Here is a 20,934-nt window from a genome sequence, read left to right as displayed (position 1 = left end):
CCTGAAGGTCCAGAGATACCAACCAGTCCTGAAGCCGGAGGGCCTGAAGGATCTGAGAGAGAGTTACCATCTTGAATTTGTCCTTCCTGAGGAACTTGTTCAATTCTCGTAAGTCCAGGATGGGTCTCAGTCCTCCGTCTTTCTTTGGTATGAGAAAGTAGGGGGAGTACAAGCCCTTGTTCCTGTCCGCTACAGGTACCGGTTCTATGGCACCTTTCTCTAGCATGTCTACAATTTCCTGCAAGAGGAGCGGATCCGGCACTTTCAGAGAGCTGTTCCCCGGTGGATGGCTCTGAGGTATGCGTAGAAAAGGCAGGCAGTAACCTTGGGCAACTGTCTCGAATGCCCAAGCATCTGACGTAATAGCCTGCCATTCCGTCAGATGGTGAGTTAACCTGCCCCCTACAGGTGTCTTGTGATGGGAGACCTCAGAGTGGTTTGGGAGCGGCTGATGCAGTTGCCGAAGGTAAAGCGGCTCCTGCTCCTGCTGATGCGGCTTTCTTTCCTCTACCCTGTCCACCACGGGTAAATTTTCCTTGGCCTCTTTGAGCCGGCCGTCCTCTGCCTCTTCCATATGAGGAATAATAGCGAAAGGACCTTCCTCTCCAAGAGGATCCTGAGGGACGAAAATTAGTTTGGCGGATTGCAGCTCCTAGTGACTTGGCTGCTGTTTTAGATGTTTGCAGTTTTTCCAAACTGTCATCTGCCTTTTTACCAAACAGGGAAGAGCCGTCAAAGGGCATATTTAAAAGTCTGGCCTGTACGTCAGAAGCAAAGCCGGACTTTCTCAACCACGCATGCCTGCGGATTGTGGTACTCGCCGCCATGGCCCTGCTGATACTGTCAGCAGAATCAATGCCAGTTTGAAAGGACTCACACATTGCATCTTTACCATCTCTGATGATGTTTAAAAATGCGTTCCTTTCTTCTCCTTCCTGGAGGCAGTCAGCCGCTGATGAAGCACACTCCCAAAGAGTGTGGCTGAACCTAGCGAGCGTACAAGTCACATTAATAGATTTTAAAGCCATGCTACAGGCCGAGAAGACTTTCTTAGCCATAGCATCATATTTTTTATCATCCCTATCCTGTGGAGCAGTGGGGTATGCAGATGTACTGCCTGATGAAGTTGCAGCCTGGACCACCAGACTCTCTGGAGTAGGGTGTTTAGATAGGTATTCAGGGTCAGAAGCAGATACCCTATATTTCGCTGACAACTTCTTGTTAACCGCAGGGATAACTTCAGGAGTTTCCCAGTTAGTTAAAATCTTTCTCTGTAAGGCAGAGTGAAATGGAACCACAGGATCCTCCTGTGGACCTTTATCCAAAATGTCAGTGAGGTCATCCTGCTGAAAAACAGGTGAAGGTGCAGACCAACCCATGAATTCTATGATTCTTGACATTAGGGTTCTATAAGGGGTTTCAGCATGTTCCCCTGGGTCTAATTTGACAAATTCCACTTCAGGGGAAGTGTCTAAACCACTTGCCTCCTTTAATACATCCTGAAGGTCTTTAAACCTTCTTTCCTCAGGGTCAAAAGTCTCTGGTTCAGGTGATGTGGTCCTCTGCAGGTCAAAAGGCCTTTCTTGATCTGAGTCTTCCCTTTCCTCATAAATTGAGGTTAAAGGGGGGTGTTCTGAGTGAAAAGGGACAAAACATTTCTAAAGCAGAAGGAGCCATCATCACTGGCCTTGAAAAGGTCGATGGCGTTGACACCGATGTAAAAATCCTCGAAGGCGCCGTCAAAAAAGGCGTCGAGAAAACTGGAAGAGTCCCCGTAGAACTCGAAAGGATTGGAACCCTGCTCGAGGATGTCGACGACGCTTTCGGCGTCGTGTCGGAGGCTCTCGGCCTAACCGCTGGCTGTGGAGTAGCCGTGGTTTTTTCTTTTATCGGCGTCGACGTCGGTGTCGACTCAATCGACGGATGCGTCGAAGAACCCTTCGATAACGGCGTTGATGGCGCCGTTCTTTGCTTAGAAGAGGCTTTCGACGATGTCGTCGAAGATGCTTTACTTCCCGATGGCTCATGGCGCTTTCGGGTCGACTCTTTCGCCGGGTGCTTCGACTCGCAGCGTTTAGATTTTTTGGGCTTTTCACCCGGGGTATCACCCTCAGCTGACTTTGAGGGGGTCGAGGCCGCTTTCTCGAAGACGCTTAGTATCTTTTTTCTGAATTCCTCCCACTCAGCCTGAGAGCTGTGTTTTGTGGGGCAATGTACTCTTTCAGGGTAACTAGAAGACAACGACGAAGGAGATCTTCTACGGCTCTTTTTCGAGTGTCTAGACCTCGACGAGTGGTGGGAGCCACTTCGAGACCTAGACCGAGAATGCTTTCGACGGTGAGGAGACGAATGTCTCGACTCTACCGCGGAAACTTTCGAGGAAGTTAAAACTGACTTACCTCTCTCGAGCTTCCCCTTACGCTCCTTCAAGGCTTTCGCCGTCATGGCGGGGCATTCCTCACACTCCGAACACTGGTGTTCGATTCCCAGACACCACAAACAGATCCCGTGAGGATCCGTCAATGACATTTTCTTCCCACAGTCTCAGCATTTTTTTGAAACTGGAACGAGGAGTCGTCGGGTCGGAGGAGGAAACCATCGAGTACGAGTCGGTTTTCTCGAGGAAATATGAATATATTTCGACTGACGAACTGAGCAACGGTATTCCGAGGCACACGAAGCGCGGAAAAACGGAACTGAGCAACGGACGCTGCGCGTGGCCATTTATAGGCATGATGACGTCGGCGTCGATACGGTGGCTGGCGAGGTACACCTATTCGACGGACGTCGTCACACAGCGCCCTCTACTGGGAAAACATTTTTTCCGAGGCCAGCAAGCTGGAGATACAAATATCATAGATAAGGAATACGTCGGAGGACACAATCCCTTCGAAATAGTCATTTTTGATATGCCTCATATGGACAAATGGATGGCACAAAACAAAACAGCTGGACTTACAAAAAATTCATTAGTACAGCAATGGCTACCATATAAGTAGGTGCCTTATCAAGAGACGACAAAGACGAGTTAAACACAGTTTGAAAACCTTTATTCTCAATGGTCAAGATGGTAGAACGACTAACCTGCCCTAACTCTAAGATAGGAATGTGCGCTAAGGGAAAGCAAACTAAGGGAAGTCTAAGTCTGTCAGTCCAAAACAAAATACTGTCTGTGTCGAAATCTATGCTTGCCCTCACTTCTATAGAAAAACACAGTGTATGGGATTTGGTCAATTCAATAGTTTTCAAAATAAAGTTAATGTGACAATGGATCTCTTCCATAGCCCCGTCCCGAAGTTCAAGAAACTCAGGTAATGTTCAAAGTAAAGTTAGCGTGACAATGGAGCTTCTCTACAGCTCCCTTCCCCAAGTTCAAGGCACTCAGGTTTAGAAAGTTCCACAGATTCTCAGGATTTTCTTGGCAATTCAGTTTGGCTTGACAAAAGTTCACAGTACCTTTTTCTTGATGGGATGTACTTCTACAACGGGTCACTCCTGTTTCCCTCGCCCCGAGCCAGATGCTCTTTATTGTTCTCAAACTCACAAATGCTCAACTGGTTCAATTTTGCCTCCTGTTAAATATCAAAGTTCAATTCAACTTCCTTTTAGCTGGGGCTTCCCCGGTCGTGGCACAGTTGTCAGACCGCACGGTCCACCCATTACAGGTCGCGCAACCAAGTTCCCTACATTTTACTTGTGACCTCTTTTCCTTGTAGTGGGGTCTCTGCGGCCCTCCTGGAACCTTCTGCCATCTGGTGGCCACCCCAATGCTTTGTAGTGTGCTCTCTGTGGCCAGTCTGGTTCAATCTCCCACCTGGTGGCCACCCCAATGGTTTTCCAATTTACTTTTTTGTTTCACCCAGTTTCCATGAGCTTTAGGGATTACTTTTACTCCTGTCCTCCTTTTGGGGTCTCTGTGGCCCTCCTGGATCAGCCTGCTGTCTCAGGGCCACCCCAATGCTTCTTAAAGCTCTTGGTTTAGAGGAAAGAACAAGTTACTTTCTTACCTGGTAACGTTCTTTCGATGGGATGGTCCGACGACGTATTCCATTTCTATGACAGGTAATGTCCACAGCTGTGCTGCTTCGGAAAATCTTTGGCGTCTGCGTCCTGCGTCGATGACGTTGATGCGCCGTCCCCGAGGACCTCCTCCGACGGCCGACGTCACCCGATGTGATAAGTAGGACGCACGACGCCCATAGCCTCAGTTATAGTTTTTTCCCAGAACGTGTGCCACCAGTTTTCTGCCAGTCAGACACACGAGGCCTTGCGGAACGCAAGCTGCAATCGCAAAAGAAATTCTGCAGCGGGGAAGGCAGGGAGGGAGCTATATGGAATACGTTGTCGGACCATCCCATCGAAAGAACGTTACCAGGTAAGAAAGTAACTTGTTCTTCGAGGGGATTGGGTCCTCCGACGTATTCCATATCTATGACAGACTCCCAAAGCAGTACCAAGCAAGGAGGTGGGAAAGAATTTAGAATACAAATTTAGCATGCCCAATCAAATTGCGGAATAGAGAACTGCCTTGCCAAAGGCCAGATCTTGCCCCCTGATGGAATCGAGGGAATAGTGACGTACACAAGTATGTACTGAAGCCCAGGTGGCTGCATCACAGATGTGACGAATAGGAACTCCCCTCTGCAGAGCAGTAGACGCAGCCACTCCTCTGGTAGAATGGGCCCGCAAGCCAGCCGGAGGGTCCTTACCCGCCAAGCGGTAACACTCGGAGATAGCTAAAATAATCCAACGAGACAAAGTCTGTTTCGTCACAGCTTGTCCCAAACGCTTTCCAGCGTAACCAATGAAAAGTTGATCGTCCACTCTGACCCGGGACATGCGCAAGATATAAAAGCTCAACACTCTCCTAGGAACAAGCCTATGGAGCCTCTCCTCTTCCTTACCAGGATGTGGAGGAGGATAGAACGCTGGAAGAACAACCTTCTGACTCAAATGAAATTCCGAAACCACCTTCGGAAGAAAAGAAGGACGAACTCTAAGGACAACCCTGTCCTTGTGAAATACAGTGAAGGGTGGCTTAACTGAAAGTGCCTGTAACTCACTCACTCTGCAAGCGGAAGTAACCGCAACTAAAAACACAGTTTTCAGAGTTAACAGCCTCAAAGGGCAAGAATGTAAAGGCTCAAACAGAGCACCCATAAGAAACTTAACAAGGTTCAAATCCCAACCTGGCACCAAAAAAAGTGACTGCGGGAACACATTAGTGAGTCCTTTCAAAAACTGTGAAATTAAAGGAATCTTAAAATAGGAACACTCTTCAGACGAGCGCTTAAATATGGACAGCGCCGCCAGGTAACCTTTAATGGTCCCCACTTGCAAGCCCCTGTGGGTGTAACGCTCACCTGATTCCCGCAGAGGCGCCGGTCTTGACTGGGTGAATGCCGTATCTTCAAAGGTGATGTGTAACACACGGTTGGCTCTTTGGGCTGGACCTCTGTGCACTGTATGTCTGACTCGAAGAGTAAGATGTCTGCAGATAGAAAATATGGGATTAATGAACTGGGGTTATTGGGTGCCTCTCTCCTCTTCCCTTTCTCTTCTCCTGTAGAACCCCAAAGGTTAACGCCCTCACCTTAGGTAAGTGAACGCCGAGCTCTCCATCTGCCTCGGGGCAGGGTGCCGTAACCAGTTTCTTCACTGGATAAGGGTGCAGGCCTCTTGACCTCAGAGGACTGCTGTCCGTCGTTAACTGCACGAACGGTAAGTTCTGGGCACTTCAAATGTCTTAAAAGTCTTTTGTAATGATATCTCTTGTTTTGCAGGGTTCCGGCGATGGCGGATGGCGGGCTGATGAGAGTTGAGGATCGAACCCGCGTGAGGAATAGAAGCGCCTGGAAGCACGTAAGTAAGCGCTTGTAGCCTGCTTCACGATGCGCACTAACTGTCCCTTTTATCTAGCAGGTACAAGTTTGGAGCTTTAGAGAAGCTGAAGGGTGCTGGAATACCCACTGGATTCGGCGTTGGAAGGAGTAATGGCACGTGAGTAATAAAGTTGCCCAATGTCTTTAAACGCACCTTCTTTTGTCTTTCAGATGCGGGATGCAGCGCCGAAGGCCTCCGGAGCGTGCGAAGAGCTGGTAAGCTTTTGTCTTTCAGATGCCGGAATGCAGTGCGAAGACCTCCGGAGCATGCGAAGAGTAGGTAAGCCTTTGTCTTTCAGATGCCGGAATGCAGCGCGAGGCGTTGGTGACAGCCGATGGACCAGGTAAGAGATGCGCTGCCACTGAAGACCGTAGTGCTAACCTGTTCTTTCTTTGTCTTTACAGGTGCTGCTGAAGACTGGATTCCAGGATGGTAAGCCTTTGTTCCCTTAGGCCCAGGATCAGAAGCAGAAGACACGATGAGCGTTCTGCTGCAGAGAATGCAGAATAACACAAAGCAAGATTCATCCATCGGGTGTGGTTTAAATAGCCTCCTGAAGTGCTTAGGTGTCTCCTTCCACAGCCACGCCTAGGTAAGAAAAGAGTTCCTGCTTTCCAGAAGAGTTCCAGTGTTCTGAACCTAGGGAGTGGCTCCTGCCCCACCCAACAGGAAAAGTAGTCCCAAACAGAAGAGGATCAGGGGTTCAACTGGCAGGTAAGTAAGCAGCATGGTCTGCTGCAGGTAAGTCCACCCAAGCATTATGAGCCCGGCGCTTCCAGCGCTGGGACTGGGCATCTTTATGAGCCTGGTGCCACTGGCGCCAGGACAGGGTCCAAAAGGTCCCAATTGGGACTGGCTGGCACTCGGAACCGGGGTTATGGGTCTGCTTCCAAGGGAGTCGGGCAAGTCCTGATCTTTTGGAAGCAGAGATCATGACAGTGGGCCAAAGAAAGCAAAAAAGACAAAACCATGGGAATGTCGCATTCAAAAGGATCCACATTCTGAACTCTGCACCAGTCGCAGAACTTTCTCCAACGGCAACGGTACAGAGACTTAGTTGCCGGCCACCTGGCCGAGAGCAAAACCTCCATCACGTCTTCAGGGAGGTCCCAATCCTTATACCTCAACCTTTCAGAAGCCAAGCGTGAAGATTGAGGGATCTGACCTCTGGATGGAGAACCTGACTCCCCTCTCGTGAGAGCAGATCGTCTCGGTAGGGAAGACGACGTGGAGGGCAGATGGACAAGTCTAGAAGGTCCGGGTACCACGTCCTCCGGGCCCACGCCGGAGCAATGAGGATCATCCGGGAACTGAACCTCCGTAACCTGCGCAACACTTGCGGGATGACGGGGACTGGAGGAAACGCATACAGCAGTGGGAATGACCACTCCACCACGAACGCGTCTCCTAAGGCTCCTTTTGGAGGAAATTCCCGCGAGCAAAACCTTTCGCACTTCCAGTTGACACTGGAGGCGAAGAGATCCTCTTGAGGGGTCCCCCAAAGGGCGAGGATCTCCAGGAGAATCTCCTGAGCCAGCTCCCACTCGTGAGAGATCGTGCTCTGCCTGCTCAGAGCGTCCGCCGTCTCGTTGTCGTCTCCGGCCAGATGAACTGCCGAGATCGAAACTTCCTGCTGGATGGCCCAGAGCTCGAGCTGCATCGCCTCCCTGCACAGCGGAAGTGACCCTGCCCCCCCTTTTTGTTGAGGTAGTGCATGGCCACCGTGTTGTCCGTCAGAATCAGGACACTCTTCCCGCGCACAGTCGGCAGAAAAGCCTTCAGGGCTAGCCTGACGGCCCTCAGCTCCAACAGATTGATATGGAGTCTGGACTCCGACAGAGACCAACGACCGCTGACTGTCAGCTCGTTGGCATGAGCTCCCCATCCCGTGAGGGATGCGTCCGTCACTATCGTCACCTCCGGCCAGGGCAGCCAAAATGAGGCACCCTTCATCAGATTGCCCTCGACGGCCCACCACAGAAGGTCCCGGGCTACCGAGGGCGGCACCTGAACAGGGTCCGACAGCCTGCCGGAGGACTGAGACCACTGGAGCTTGAGCGCCCACTGCAAAGATCTCATCCGCAGACGAGCCTCTGGCACCAGAAGAATGCAGGATGCCATGAGGCCGAGCAGTCTCAAGAACTCGGACGCTGGGAGAGTCTGGGCAAACTGGAACTTGTGCACCATCTGCTGAATGTGAAGAGCCCTCACCTGAGGAGAAAAACACTGCCCCAGGGACGTGTCGAGCACTGCTCCGATGTACTGGAGCCGCTGCGTTGGTGTCAAATGGGACTTCTTTAAATTGAGGGAGAAGCCCAGCCTGTGAAGGGAGTGGCAGGTGACGGACAGATGATCCAGGACTTGCTCGGGAGAGCTTCCCCTGATCAACCAATCGTCCAGGTAGGGGTAGACATGAATCCCCCCTTTCCTGAGATGCGCTGCCACCACCACCATGAGCTTGGTGAAAACCCTCGGGCGGAGGTCAATCCGAACGGCAGGACCCGAGACTGAAAGTGCGAGTCGCCAACCGCGAACCTCAGGTACTTCTTGTGCTTGGGATGGATCGGCACATGGTAGTAAGCATCCTTGAGGTCGAGAGACACCAACCAGTCCTGAAGTTGAAGGGCCTGGAGGACTTGAGAAAGAGTCACCATCTTGAACTTGTCCTTCCTGAGGAGTTTGTTCAAACCGCGCAAGTCCATGATGGGTCTCAATCCCCCGTCTTTCTTTGAAATCAAAAAATAAGGGGAATACCATCCCTTTTTCCTCTCCGCTACGGGCACCAGTTCTATGGCGCCTTTCTCCAGCAGGGCTTGAATTTCCTGCGCAAGGAGCGGATCCGGACTCTTCAAAGAGAGGTTCCCTGGTGGATTGGCGTGAGGCCTCTGCCGAAAAGGAAGACAGTAGCCGTGGGTTATGATCTCCAGAACCCACACATCTGAAGTAATGGCTTGCCACTCTACAAGATGCTGCGCCAGCCTTCCCCCAACCGGCGAACCATGGGACCTGGCCTCATGACTGAGTGGTAGCGGCTGCGGCGTTGCCTGAGGGCAGAGGCAACTGCCCGAGCGGCCTTGGCACCTCGAGTACCTTTGTTTCCACCTCTGGCACTCTTACGATGGCCTCTTTGACTGCTAGCTCCTCTCGCTTTACTGAAAGACGAGTAATAGCGAAAGGAACCTCCCCACTCCATTGCTGTCCCCTAGGACGAAAAGGCGGAGGTTGTCGAACTGCAGCGCCCAACGACTTCGCTGCAGCTTTGGAGGTCTTCAACCTCTCAAGGCTCTCGTCAGCCTTGCTTCCAAAAAGGTGTTCACCGTCAAAGGGCATGTTGAGGAGCCGGGACTGCACATCAGGAGCGAACCCTGACTTCCTCAACCACGCAAACCTGCGCATTACGGTGCTCGCCGCCATGGACCGGCTGACACAATCCGCCAAGTCCAAACCCGACTGACCGGCCTCACACATGGCATCCTTGCCATCCTGAACCATAGCAAGGAAACCATCCCGTTCGTCCCCTTCGGGAATATGATCAGCCGCTAATGCAACACAGTTCCACAGAGTGTGCGTGAAACGAGACAAGGCACATATGGAGTTGGCCGCCTGAAGCGCCATACCCCCAGAAGAAAACACTTTCTTCGTCCAGCTGTCAAAACGTTTGTCGTCCCTATCCGGAGGGATGGTAGGATACGACGCCTGCTTTGCCGGGCCCGTAGCCGCCTGCACCACCAAACTCTCCGGGGTGGGGTGCCTAGACAAGTAGCAGGGGTCGCTACTAGCTGGATGGTATTTTTGAGACAAAGACTTGCCCACTGCCGGGAGACTCTCCGGAGCACTCCAAGCCGCCGCCACCCTTCTCTGCAAAGCCATATGAAAAGGCAAAACTGGGTCAGTGGGTGGACCGAGATCAAGGATGTCCGTGAGATCATCCTGAACGAACTCCCCTGGGGGAGCCGCCCAACCCAAGCACTCGGTAACCCGAGACATAAGGCGCCAATATGACGAATCGGCATGAGTGCCAGGCTCCGGCCGACAAAACTCCACCTCCGGAGAGGTGTCCAATCCACTGGCATCATGCAGTGACTGCCTCAGGTCATCAAACTGACTATGGCCCGAGATAAGTTCATCCGGAACCACAACCGGAACCGGAACCAGACCGCCATCAGAGCCTTCATCACCCTCTGAAATATACTCCAGGCGGGGAGAGGAAGACCTCTGCGGACCAAAGCAGTGCCGGACCTTAGCCATAGCCTTTCTAGGGGCAAACTCTGTGCCACGGGGCCCTTATGACACCACCGCCCCGAAAGGCGTCGAGGGCACCGGCGTCGACAGAAAAGACGTTGAGGGCACCGAGCGAGTCGGCACCAGCATCGACAGAAAAGGCGTCGACGTCAAGCGAATCGGCGTCAACGTCAGCTGCAACGCCTCCAGCATTGGCGGCGTCGACACAGTCCTCGAAGCCGGAGCTCCGAGCGAGTCTCTCGACAGCCTGGGCGCCTACGGCGTCGACGACCCCCTCGAAGACGGAAACTCGAGAGTAATCGTCGACGACCTCGGCGCCACAAGCGTCGACGTGTTCTTCGAAGACGGCACAGGATCACGCGGTCTCGAGCGCGTCGAGGACCGGGACCTGGAACGGGCATGGCGAGAACGGCTACCCTTGTCCGAGCGGGACCTCTCCCGCGAGCCGTGCCGACCACCCGAGCCCAAAGGCGCACGGGCGGTGTCTCTCGACCGGTGCCGACCGACCCCACTCGGAGGCGCAGACGGACCGGTGCCTGCGATTCCAGAATCGCTATCATCTGCTTCCCGAAGGAAGCCCATTCCTCCGGTGTCGCTTGCATGGAAGGATAAGCGACCCGCCGACGGGCAGAGTCCTCGGAAGAGGACGGGGAAGGCGACCTATGCTGGCGCTTCCTGGAATGCCTAGAAGAGGCAGAGGAGTGGCGAGACCGACTCCTGGAAGGAGACCCACCGGACTTCCGACGACGACGCAGAGTCTCACCCCTTGAGTCATTGGTCGAAAGACCCGCAGACCTCGATTTCCGGGGCTTAGACACCCGACCTACCGTTACAGTTTCTTCTTGCGTTCTCGCAAGGCCTTCGCAGTGAGCGACTGGCAGTCGACACAGTCGTCCGTATCGTGGGCCTCCCCGAGGCACCAGAGGCAGGCGTCGTGCGAGTCCGTGTACCGACATCGTGGACCCACAGTCCCCGCAGTTCTTGAAGCCCGGACGCCGGGTCGAAGATGAAAAAGACATCGCCACAAACAAACCGAACAGGTTCAAAGAACCGAGAAAGAAAACAGTAACTCCAACGAGTCGAGGCGTACCGAGATTCACGAAGCGAACACGTTTGCGGAAAAAACGGAACTGAGGCTATGGGCGTCATGCGTCCTACTTATCACATCGGGTGACGTCGACCGTCGGAGGAGGTCCTCAGGGATGGCGTCGGGGATGGCGCATCGACGTCATCGACGCAGGACGCAGACGCCCAAGATTTTCCGAAGCAGCACAGCTGTGGACATTACCTGTCATAGATATGGAATACGTCGGAGGACCCAATCCCCTCGAAGTCTCTTTTTCTTTTACTTTCAGGAATTTTGCTCCTACTTCGGTTTTTGCACAGCTCCCACTTTTCAGATCTCTATTTTCCTCCGTCTTTAGTGCTGCGCACGGCTCCACTTTTCATAGGAGCTTCCTATTCAGTTAAAGAGTCTTTCGACAATGTGCACTCCTGCACGCAACCACTCTGTTACTTTGTATCAGCCGAATCCCCTTTGTCAGTTTCACCCGACGCATCTTTCACTATACACGGTCGAGCGATAACATTCTAACTTCCTCAAAAACACCAGGCTTTCACATCCCTTGCCTCTCCGGGTGAGTTTCTTTTCTTTTACTAACAGCGTCCTTGTAGTCTGAGGACAGGGCCTTCCCACCAGCCCCTCCAATATTCCTGCGTCTGACTCGGCCCAGGCTAATGAGCACTTGGCAATCACATACAAATGGATTAGCAATCCTCCCGGTTCCCTTTTCCACACCCTTTTCCGCAACTGGAGTGGCAGGCTTCTGGCTCCCTCGTGCAAGCCCTCAGCTTCCTGGATTTCCCCAGCTGGTCTTGGGCAGCCACAGCTCTCCTCCCAACTTGTTCAAACAACCGAGTGCTGAGTGCTTTTTATACTTTACTGAGCGTTCAACAGGCTGCAGGTGGGCATACCTGATTTCAATTGCATGACCTTGCCTGGCTTTGTAAAGGGGACATGTCCGTTGAGAATGTTGGTGTGCCTCTGATTGAGTCTTCTTCGTCCCGGTACCGTAGTGGTGTTTCACATAGGAAGTCTGCATTCTTCCTGACTCCCTCTTATTCGTCACAGTACTTAGATGGTACTTAGGGAAATGAAGATGGTATGCCTTATGACAGGAAGGTGGTTCTAGTTCTTTCACTCTGGTATCCCCAGCAAATGAGGTTAACAGAGAAGGAAAAGATTGGTTCTCACAGTAGTTTAAAGATTAAAGGGACGGGAGGATAAGTCTGTGTTCTAGTTAGAAAAAGCGGCTTGCTGCCCTGCGATTTTACATTCCTCTACTTTCCTCCGAGTGTGAGTGTTTGACGGAAGGTCTTGGCGTAGGGCAGGACATGCGTGGCAATATCCTATGATGGTAGAGGGGAGGTAGGATAGATCGGGATTAGTAAAGGGGGGGATACCATGTCTCTCCCTTGGGCATCCCACTTAGTTTCTTCAAGGACCCTCTAGCCTAGTAGTACCCCTTTGCAGACTCATTCCCGGGGTCAGAATCTGGCAATCCCGCCCTTCTCTTCGTTAACTGATTGGGGTCTTAAGTGGGTTAAATGTGAGAACAGCCTCAGATTTCCCACAGTTGGCACAGTGCAATGAAATATGAAGACATTTTGAAATTGTAACCCATTCCTTCAGAAAGACACAACTCATTTGTGCAAACTACGTAGACAGACATTCACTGTACTTGTAACTTATCAGTCAAAAGAGATTTTATTTCCCCAAATCTAAATAAATTGGGGTGAATGCTGGACAAGTCTTGCATGGTTCTAAAAGGTCAACACCTTGTGAATGAACCACTGGACAGCCTTGCTTGCGTGTACCAGTCACGTGGGACTTTCCGCTGCAAATGTGCACATGTAATGAAAGTCCTATTTCTGAGGTGTTACATAGACAAAGTGAACCCCCCGCCCCCAACACTTCCAGATCCCGGTGGTAAAGAACAAGTTACTTTCTTACCTGGTAACGTTCTTTCGATGGGATGGTCTGACGAGGTATTCCATATCTATGACAGTAATCACCACAGCTGTGCTGCTTCGGAAAATCTTTCGGCGTCTGCGTCCTGCGTCGATGACGTCGATACGCCGTCCTCGAAGACCTCCTCCGACGGCACCAGATGTTATAAGTAGGACGCACGACGCCCGTAGCCTCAGTTGTAGTTTTTTCCTAGAACGTGTGGCATCAATCTTCTGCCAGTATGACCACAGAAAGCCTTGCGGAAATGTAAGCTGCAATCGCATAAGAAACTCTGTAGCGGGGTAGGCAGGGAGGGAGCGATATGGAATACGTCGTCGGACCATCCCATCGAAAGAACGTTACCAGGTAAGAAAGTAACTTGTTCTTCGAGGGGATTGGGTCCTCCGACGTATTCCATATCTATGACAGACTCCCAAAGCAGTACCAACGTAAGGAGGTGGGAAAAGAATTTAGAATATACAAATTTAGAATGCCCAATCAAATTGCAGAGTAAAGGACCGCCGTGCCAAAGGCCAGATCCTGCCCCCGGATAGAATCGAGGGAGTAGTGACGTACAAAAGAATGGACCGAAGCCCAGGTGGCTGCATCACAGATGTTACGAATAGGAACACCCCTCTGCAGGGCAGTAGAGGCAGCCATACCCCTGGTAGAATGGGCCCGTAAGCCTACTGGAGGGTCCTTACCCGCCAAGCGGTAACATTTGGAAATTGCCAAGATGATCCATCGAGACAAAGTCTGCTTAGTAACAGCTTGTCCCAAACGCCTTCCAGCGTAACCAATAAAGAGTTGATCGTCCACTCTGGCCCGGGACATGCGTGAAATCTAGAAGCTTAAAGCTCTCTTAGGTTCCAGCCTATGGCGCCTCTCCTCTTCCTTACCAGGATGTGGAGGAGGATAAAATGCCGGAAGAATAACCTTCTGGCTTAAATGAAATTCCGACACCACCTTTGGAAGAAAGGAAGGAAGGATGAACTCTAAGGACAACCCTGTCCTTATGAAACACAGTGAAGGGTGGCTTACCAGAAAGTGCCTGTAACTCACTCACTCTGCAAGCGGAAGTGACCGCAACTAAAAACACAGTTTTAAGGGTTAACAGTCTCAAAGGACAAGAATGCAAAGGCTCAAAGGGAGCACCCATTAGAAACTTGAGAACAAGGTTCAGATCTCAACCAGGCACCCGCAAACGTGACGGAGGGAACACATTAGTGAGCCCGTTCAGAAACTGAGAAATTAAAGGGATTTTAAAATAAGAACACTCCTCAGGCGAGCGCGTTTAAATATAGACAGCGCCGCCAGGTAACCTTTAATGGTACCCACTTGCAGGCCCTTGTGGGCCAAAGAAAGCAAAAAAGACAGAACGACAGGAATGTCACATGAAAAAGGATCCACATTCTTAACCCTGCACCAGTCGCAGAACTTTCTCCAACGGCACAGGGACTTTGTTGCCGGCCGTCTGGCTGAAAGCAACGTCTCCCTCACGTCTTCAGGGAAGTCCCAATCCTTATTCCTCAACCTTTCAGAAGCCAAGCATGAAGGTTGAGGGATCTGACCTCTGGATGGAGAACCTGACCCCCGTCCCGTGAGAGCAGATAGTCTCGGTAGGGAAGACGACGTGGAGGGCAGATGGACAAGTCCAGAAGGTCCGGGTACCACGTCCTCCGTGCCCATGCCGGAGCAATGATGATCATCCGGGAACCTAACCTCCGTAACCTCCGCAGCACTTGCGGAATGACGGGGACTGGAGGAAACGCGTACAGCAGCGGGATGACCACTGCACCACGAACGCGTCCCCTAAGGCTCCTCTGAGGAAATTCCCGCGAGCAGAACCTTTCGCACTTCCGATTGACACTGGAGGTGAAGAGATCCACTTGAGGGGTCCCCCAAAGGGCGAAGATCTCCAGGAGATACCCCTGAGCCAGCCCCCACTCGTGAGAGATCGTCCTCTGCCTGCTCAGAGCGTCCGCCATCTCATTTTCGTCTCCGGCCAGATGAACAGCCGAGATCGGAATTTCCTGCTGGATGGCCCAGAACCAGAGCTGCATCGCCTCCCTGCACAGAGGAAGTGACCCTGCCCCCCCCTTTCTGTTGAGGTAGTGCATGGCCACAATGTTGTCCGTCAGAATCAGGACATTCTTTCCTCGCACAGTCGGCAGAAAAGCCTTAAAGGCAAGCCTGATGGCCCTCAGCTCCAACAGATTGATATGGAGCCTGGACTCCGACGGAGACCAACGACCGCTGACTGTCAACTCGTTGGCATGAGCTTCCCATCCCATGAGTGATGCGTCCGTCACGATCATCACCTCCGGCCAGGGTAGCCAAAACAGAGCCCCCCTCATCAGAGTGCCTTCGTCGGCCCACCACAGAAGATCCTGGGCGACCGAGGGCGGCACCTGAACGGGGTCCGACATCCTGCCGGAGGACTGAGACCACTGGAGCTTGAGAGCCCAATGCAGAGATCTCATCCGCGACCTGGCCTCTGGCACCACAAGAATGCAGGATGCCATGAGGCCGAGCAACCTCAAGATCTCGAACGCTTGGAGACACTGGGCATGTTGAAACTTGTGCACCATCTGCTGAATGGGATGAGCCGTCACCTGGGGAGGAAAACCCTGCCCCAGGGACGTGTCGAGCACTGTTCCGACTTACTGGAGCCGCTGAGTTGGCGTCAAGTGGGACTACTTTAAGTTGAGGGAGAAGCCCAGCTTGTGAAGGGAGTGGCAGATGACGGACAGATGATCCAGGACTTGCTTGGGAGAGCACGCCCTGATTAACCAATCGTCCAGGTAGGGGTAGACGTGAATCCCCCCTTTCCTGAGATACAGCTGAGATACGCTGCCACCACCATCATGCGCTTGGTGAAAATCCTCGGAGCGGAGGTCAATCCGAACGGCAGGACCCGAAACTGAAAGTGCAAGTCGCCAACAGCGAACCTCAGGTACTTCTTGTGCTTGGGATGGATCGGCACATGAAAATAAGCGTCCTTGAGGTCGAGAGACACCAACCAGTCCTGAAGTTGAAGGGCCTGGAGGACTTGAGAGAGAGTAACCATCTTGAACTTGTCCTTCCTGAGAAGTTGGTTCAAACCGCGCAAGTCCATGAAGGGTCTCAATCCCCGTCTTTCTTCGAAATCAAAAAATAAGGGGAATACCATCCCTTGTTCCGCTCTGCTACAGGCACCAGCTCTATGGCGCCTTTCTCCAGCAGGGATTGAATTTCCTGCGCAAGAAGCGGATCCGGACTCTTCAAAGATAGATTCCCTGGTGGATTGTCGTGAGGCCTCTGCTGGAAAGGAAGACAGTAGCCGTGGGCTGTGATCTCCAGAACCCATACATGTGAAGTAATGGCACGCCATTCTACAAGATGCTGCGCGAGCCTTCCCCCAACCGGCGAAGCATGGGCCTCATGACTGAGCAGAAGAGGCTGCGGCAAGAGGCAACTGCTCATGCAGCCTTGGCACCTGGAGTACCTTGTTTTCCACCTCTGGCACTCCTACGGCTGCCCCTTTGACTTGCAGCTCCTCTCGCTTTACTAAAGGATGAGTAATAACGAAAGCAACCTCCCCTCCATTGCTGTGCCCTAGGACGAAAAGGCGGAGGTTGGCGGACTGCAGCGCCCAACGACTTCGCTGCAGCTTTGGAGGTCTGCAACCGCTCAAGGCTCTCGTCAGCCTTGCTGCCAAAAAGATGTTCACCATCAAAGGGCATGTTGAGGAGCCTGGCTTGCACATCAGGAGCAAACCCTGACTTCCTCAACCACGCAAACCTGCGTATTACGGTGCTCGCCGCCATGGACCGGCTGACACAGTCTGCCATGTCCAAACCCGACTGAACGGGACCCACACATGGCATCCTTGCCATCCTGAATAATAGCAAGAAAACCATCCCGTTCGTCCCCTTTGGGAATATGTTCAGCCGCTAAGGAAATACAGTTCCACAGAGAGTGCGTGAAACGTGACAAGGCACATACGGAGTTGGCCGTCTGAAGAGCCATATCCCCTGAAGAAAACACTTTCTTCACCCAGCCATCAAAACGCTTGTCGTCCCTATCAGGAGGGATGGTAGGATACAACACCTGCTTTGCTGGGGCCGTAGCCGCCTGCACCACCAAACTCTCCGGAGAGGGGTGCGTGGTCAAGTAGCAGGGGTCACTACTGGCTGGGCGGTATTTCCGCGGCAAAGACTTGGCCACTGCCGGGAGACTCTCCGGAGCAGTCCAAGCCGCTGCCACCCTTCTTTGCAGAGCCATATGGAATGGCAGTACCAGGTCAGTGGGTTGACCTTGGTCGAGGATATCCGTCAGGTCATCCTACACAAAATTAACTGGGGGCGCCGACCACCCCAAGTAATCCGTGACCCTTGACATAAGGCGCCGATACAATGACTCGACATGGGTGCCAGGCTCAGGCCTACAGAACTCCACCTCCGGAGAGGTGTCCAGACCACTGGCGTCATGCAGTGACTGACACAGGTCCTCAATCTGGCTATGACCAGAAAGAATCTCATCTGGTACCGTGTCCGGAACCAACCCATCTTTAGAACCCTCTTCCACCTCGGAAATATACTCCATAGGCTGGAAAGTGGGCATTGAATAAGGGAGAAAGACATGTTTTGCCTTGGCCAGAGCCTTTCTAGGGGGTTCCCCCGTGCCACGGGGTACCTCCAACACCACGGCCTTGAAAGGCGTTGAGTGAAACGGCGTCGACGTCGAGTGAATCGGCGTCAACCTCGAACGTGGTGCCGACAGCATCGACGGCTTCGACACAGGCCTCGAGGGCGGAGCCCCGAACGTGTCCTTCGACAGCCTGGGCGCCGATGGCGTTGACGACTTCCTCGGAGGCGGAGCCTCGAGAGAGTCCGTCGACGACCTCGGCGCCACCGGCGTCGACGTCTTCTTCGAAGAATTCACAGGTGCACACAGGCTCGAGCGCGTCGAGGACCGGCACCTGGACGGACAGGAGCCCTCCGATTCAAGCATCGCCAACATTTTCTTCCCGAAGGAAGCCCATTCCTCCAGAGACGAATGCTTGGTGGGATAAGAAACCAGCCGACGGGCGGAGTCCTCAGATGAGGACGGGGAAGTCAACCGGTGACGGCGCTTCTGGGAGTGCCTCGAAGAGGCAGAGGAGTGGCGGGACCCACTCTGGCACCGAGACCCCCTAGACTTACGACTACGACGTGGAGAGACGCCCCTCGAATCGTCCGTCGAAAGCCCAGTGGACCTCGCCTTCCGGGGCTTGGACACCTTACCGACCGACAGCTTCTTCTTACGTTCCCGCAAGGCCTTGGACGTAAGCGACTGGCAGTCGACACAATCATCCGTGTCATGGGCCTCCCCGAGGCACCAGAGGCAGGCATCGTGCAAGTCCGTCACCGACATCTTGGAGCCGTAGTCCCCACACTTCTTGAAGCCCAGACGCGGGGTGGAAGAAGAGGAAGACATCCCAATAATACTTCACAAACGAACAGGTTCGAAGAACTGAAAGAACAGAAACTCCAAAGAGTAGAGGCGCACCGAGATCTCCGAAGCGAACACGTTTGCGGAGAAAACGGAACTGAGGCTACGGGCGTCGTGCGTCCTACTTATAACATCTGGTGATGTCGGCCATCGGAGGAGGTCCTCGAGGACGGCGTATCGTCGTCATCGATGCAGACGCCGAAAGATTTGCCGAAGCAGCACAGCTGTGGTGATTACTGTCATAGATATGGAATACGTCGGAGGACCAAATCCCCTCGAAATATCATTTTAGATACTCACCCGGTCTGCAGTAACACTGCTTTCGGGAGACTATTTACACTGGTTTTGTTTAAAGTATGGACATTTGTTTATTGTGCGATTCTATAAGTGTAATCTGTACTTTACAACCACCCCTGTTCACTTTTGAGAGTGAAGCCTTGGCTGCTACCACTGTGAGGGTCAGTAATAACTAAAGTAAACCCTGCAGGACACTACGGGTTGACCTCCGAAGCCTTGATAACAGAACATGTGTTAAAGCTCCCCAACACAAACCTATAGGCATATTCAATTTTGCACACCATAACCTTCTGTAATGCTGCATCACCTACCGGAAAACACCAGACCAATGACAAATCCTCTTAAACTTAAACAGAAGTGTACCCTTGTAAATTACCTATCAGCCAGGTCCTACCATATTGGCTTCATCCCAACATTATTTGATTAGTGTAGACATTCTGTTCCATTTCTCTACTTGGACTCATCTAAACACACGTTCATCTGTACAGTTTAACCTACACACGTTCCCTCATTCATTCAAGGTTACTTCACAGAAATATATTTCGCTTCATTTCTGACATTACCTGCTTGGATAACAATTGCTGCCCATTCCCGCTTTGCAATTTTCTTCTGCTTGTACCTTCTCCAGCAACACTGAATACAGAACGCCTTTGCTGAGAAAACCGCTGCTCTTCTGGCTTCAAGTAGGTCAAGCTGCACAATAACCCAATAACACAACTTACTCAAAAATCTATGGAATTAAGATCAGGATCTGTTGAAGTGAATTAAGTGAGGAAATGTTGGATATAAAGTAGGATCTCAATAACAAGGATCCTAGATCCTGTTCCAACAGCAGGGGACTGAGCAGTTAAAATTAAATTAGGAAGCAGCAACACATTTCTGAATGACATACAATGTCTACAGTATCACGCTTAACATCCAACAGAAGAATACATTATGTACCACCTGTAATGCTTTTTCACACTACTAAGAACAGCAACTTTTCAATTTTTGTCTTTTGAAATAGCTCAAAGTGGAGATTGAATCCTGAACTATTTAGTCAGTCACCAGAGGATGTAGATAAGGGCCCATGATCAGCTCCGCCACAGCATGAGTGCTACATACAATGTAGCTTATATATATATTATAAAGGGTCAGCAATAGCGACCTAGTAGTTACGGTTAAGTTGCTCTCCCACAGGAACAGGCAATTTTGGGAAGCTTATGGCTTTTGCGTTGTTCAACAAATCTGCACAAAACATTCCCCAATAAATATAAAACAACTTTGAATTGTTTTATAATGTTTTGTGCCGTTTCTTGAAGGGGTGGGCAAAATGTTTCAAATGCCCATATCTAACATTGATAAACATTTCGTCACACCTACAACCCAAATCACTGGATGAATTACCATCAACATTTTTTGAGGTTAGTCATTCTGGTTCTAAAAGCGTGTTTTTGCACATTTGCTGCAAATTAAACTAGCGATTTGTTTTCAATCTGGAAGAAAATGGCCCAAAACGAATTAGTGATATTTAGGTTTAGGTTTGGTTTGCAGATTGAATTCCTGGTATCTGCGTTCAGAGACTTTCAGGGAAATATATAATGTGATTGGTTGGGGTAATGCAAAATATATACAAAAGCCACCATTGTGGTTTGCTTACCTTTTCCTGGTCTGGGAATTTTGCAGCAAAATCGACTGGGAATGTTACTATTTTGGGGCATATTACACCCCTCTGGGATCACCCGCTCAACTTCCTTGGTTGGTGAAGACCCAGAAGGGTGCAATATAATAGGGGAAATCACAGAGGAATACAATACACACCGCAATGGACAGAAAAAGGCAGGAAATAAAACTCCCATCATCCCTCCCCCCAATCGGATCCACAAACTCTGGTCCCCTAACATCCCTGCACATGAAAATATTGCAGCCCATTTGGCTGTCCCATTTGCAACTTAAGATGTGGTAGTGGGGGGTATGGCCGAAGGTCATGTCCTGTGGCACAATGAATGCAGGCCCTGGTCAGTGGCCCATGGATCTGTATTGGGGTG

At 51.6% G+C, this 20,934-nt stretch overlaps 1 protein-coding gene across 2 annotated transcripts in view; it reads right to left on the bottom strand.

Moving 5' to 3' along the window:
• The window catches only part of MYO19 (myosin XIX), an 804,019-nt gene that overhangs the window by 121,905 nt on the left and 661,180 nt on the right, over window positions 1-20,934 (bottom strand). For both annotated transcript variants that reach the window (XM_069614704.1, XM_069614705.1), the window contains exon 21: window positions 19,471-19,600. In XM_069614704.1, the coding sequence (XP_069470805.1) occupies window positions 19,471-19,600 (130 nt within the window). The remainder of the gene's footprint in view (window positions 1-19,470; window positions 19,601-20,934) is intronic.

This window comes from Ambystoma mexicanum, chromosome 9, assembly GCF_040938575.1.
Source record: "Ambystoma mexicanum isolate Mex_15411 chromosome 9, UKY_AmexF1_1, whole genome shotgun sequence".
Lineage (NCBI taxonomy): Eukaryota > Metazoa > Chordata > Amphibia > Caudata > Ambystomatidae > Ambystoma > Ambystoma mexicanum.
Note: the sequence above shows the minus strand (reverse complement) of the source record. Positions and strands in the feature narration are given on the sequence as shown.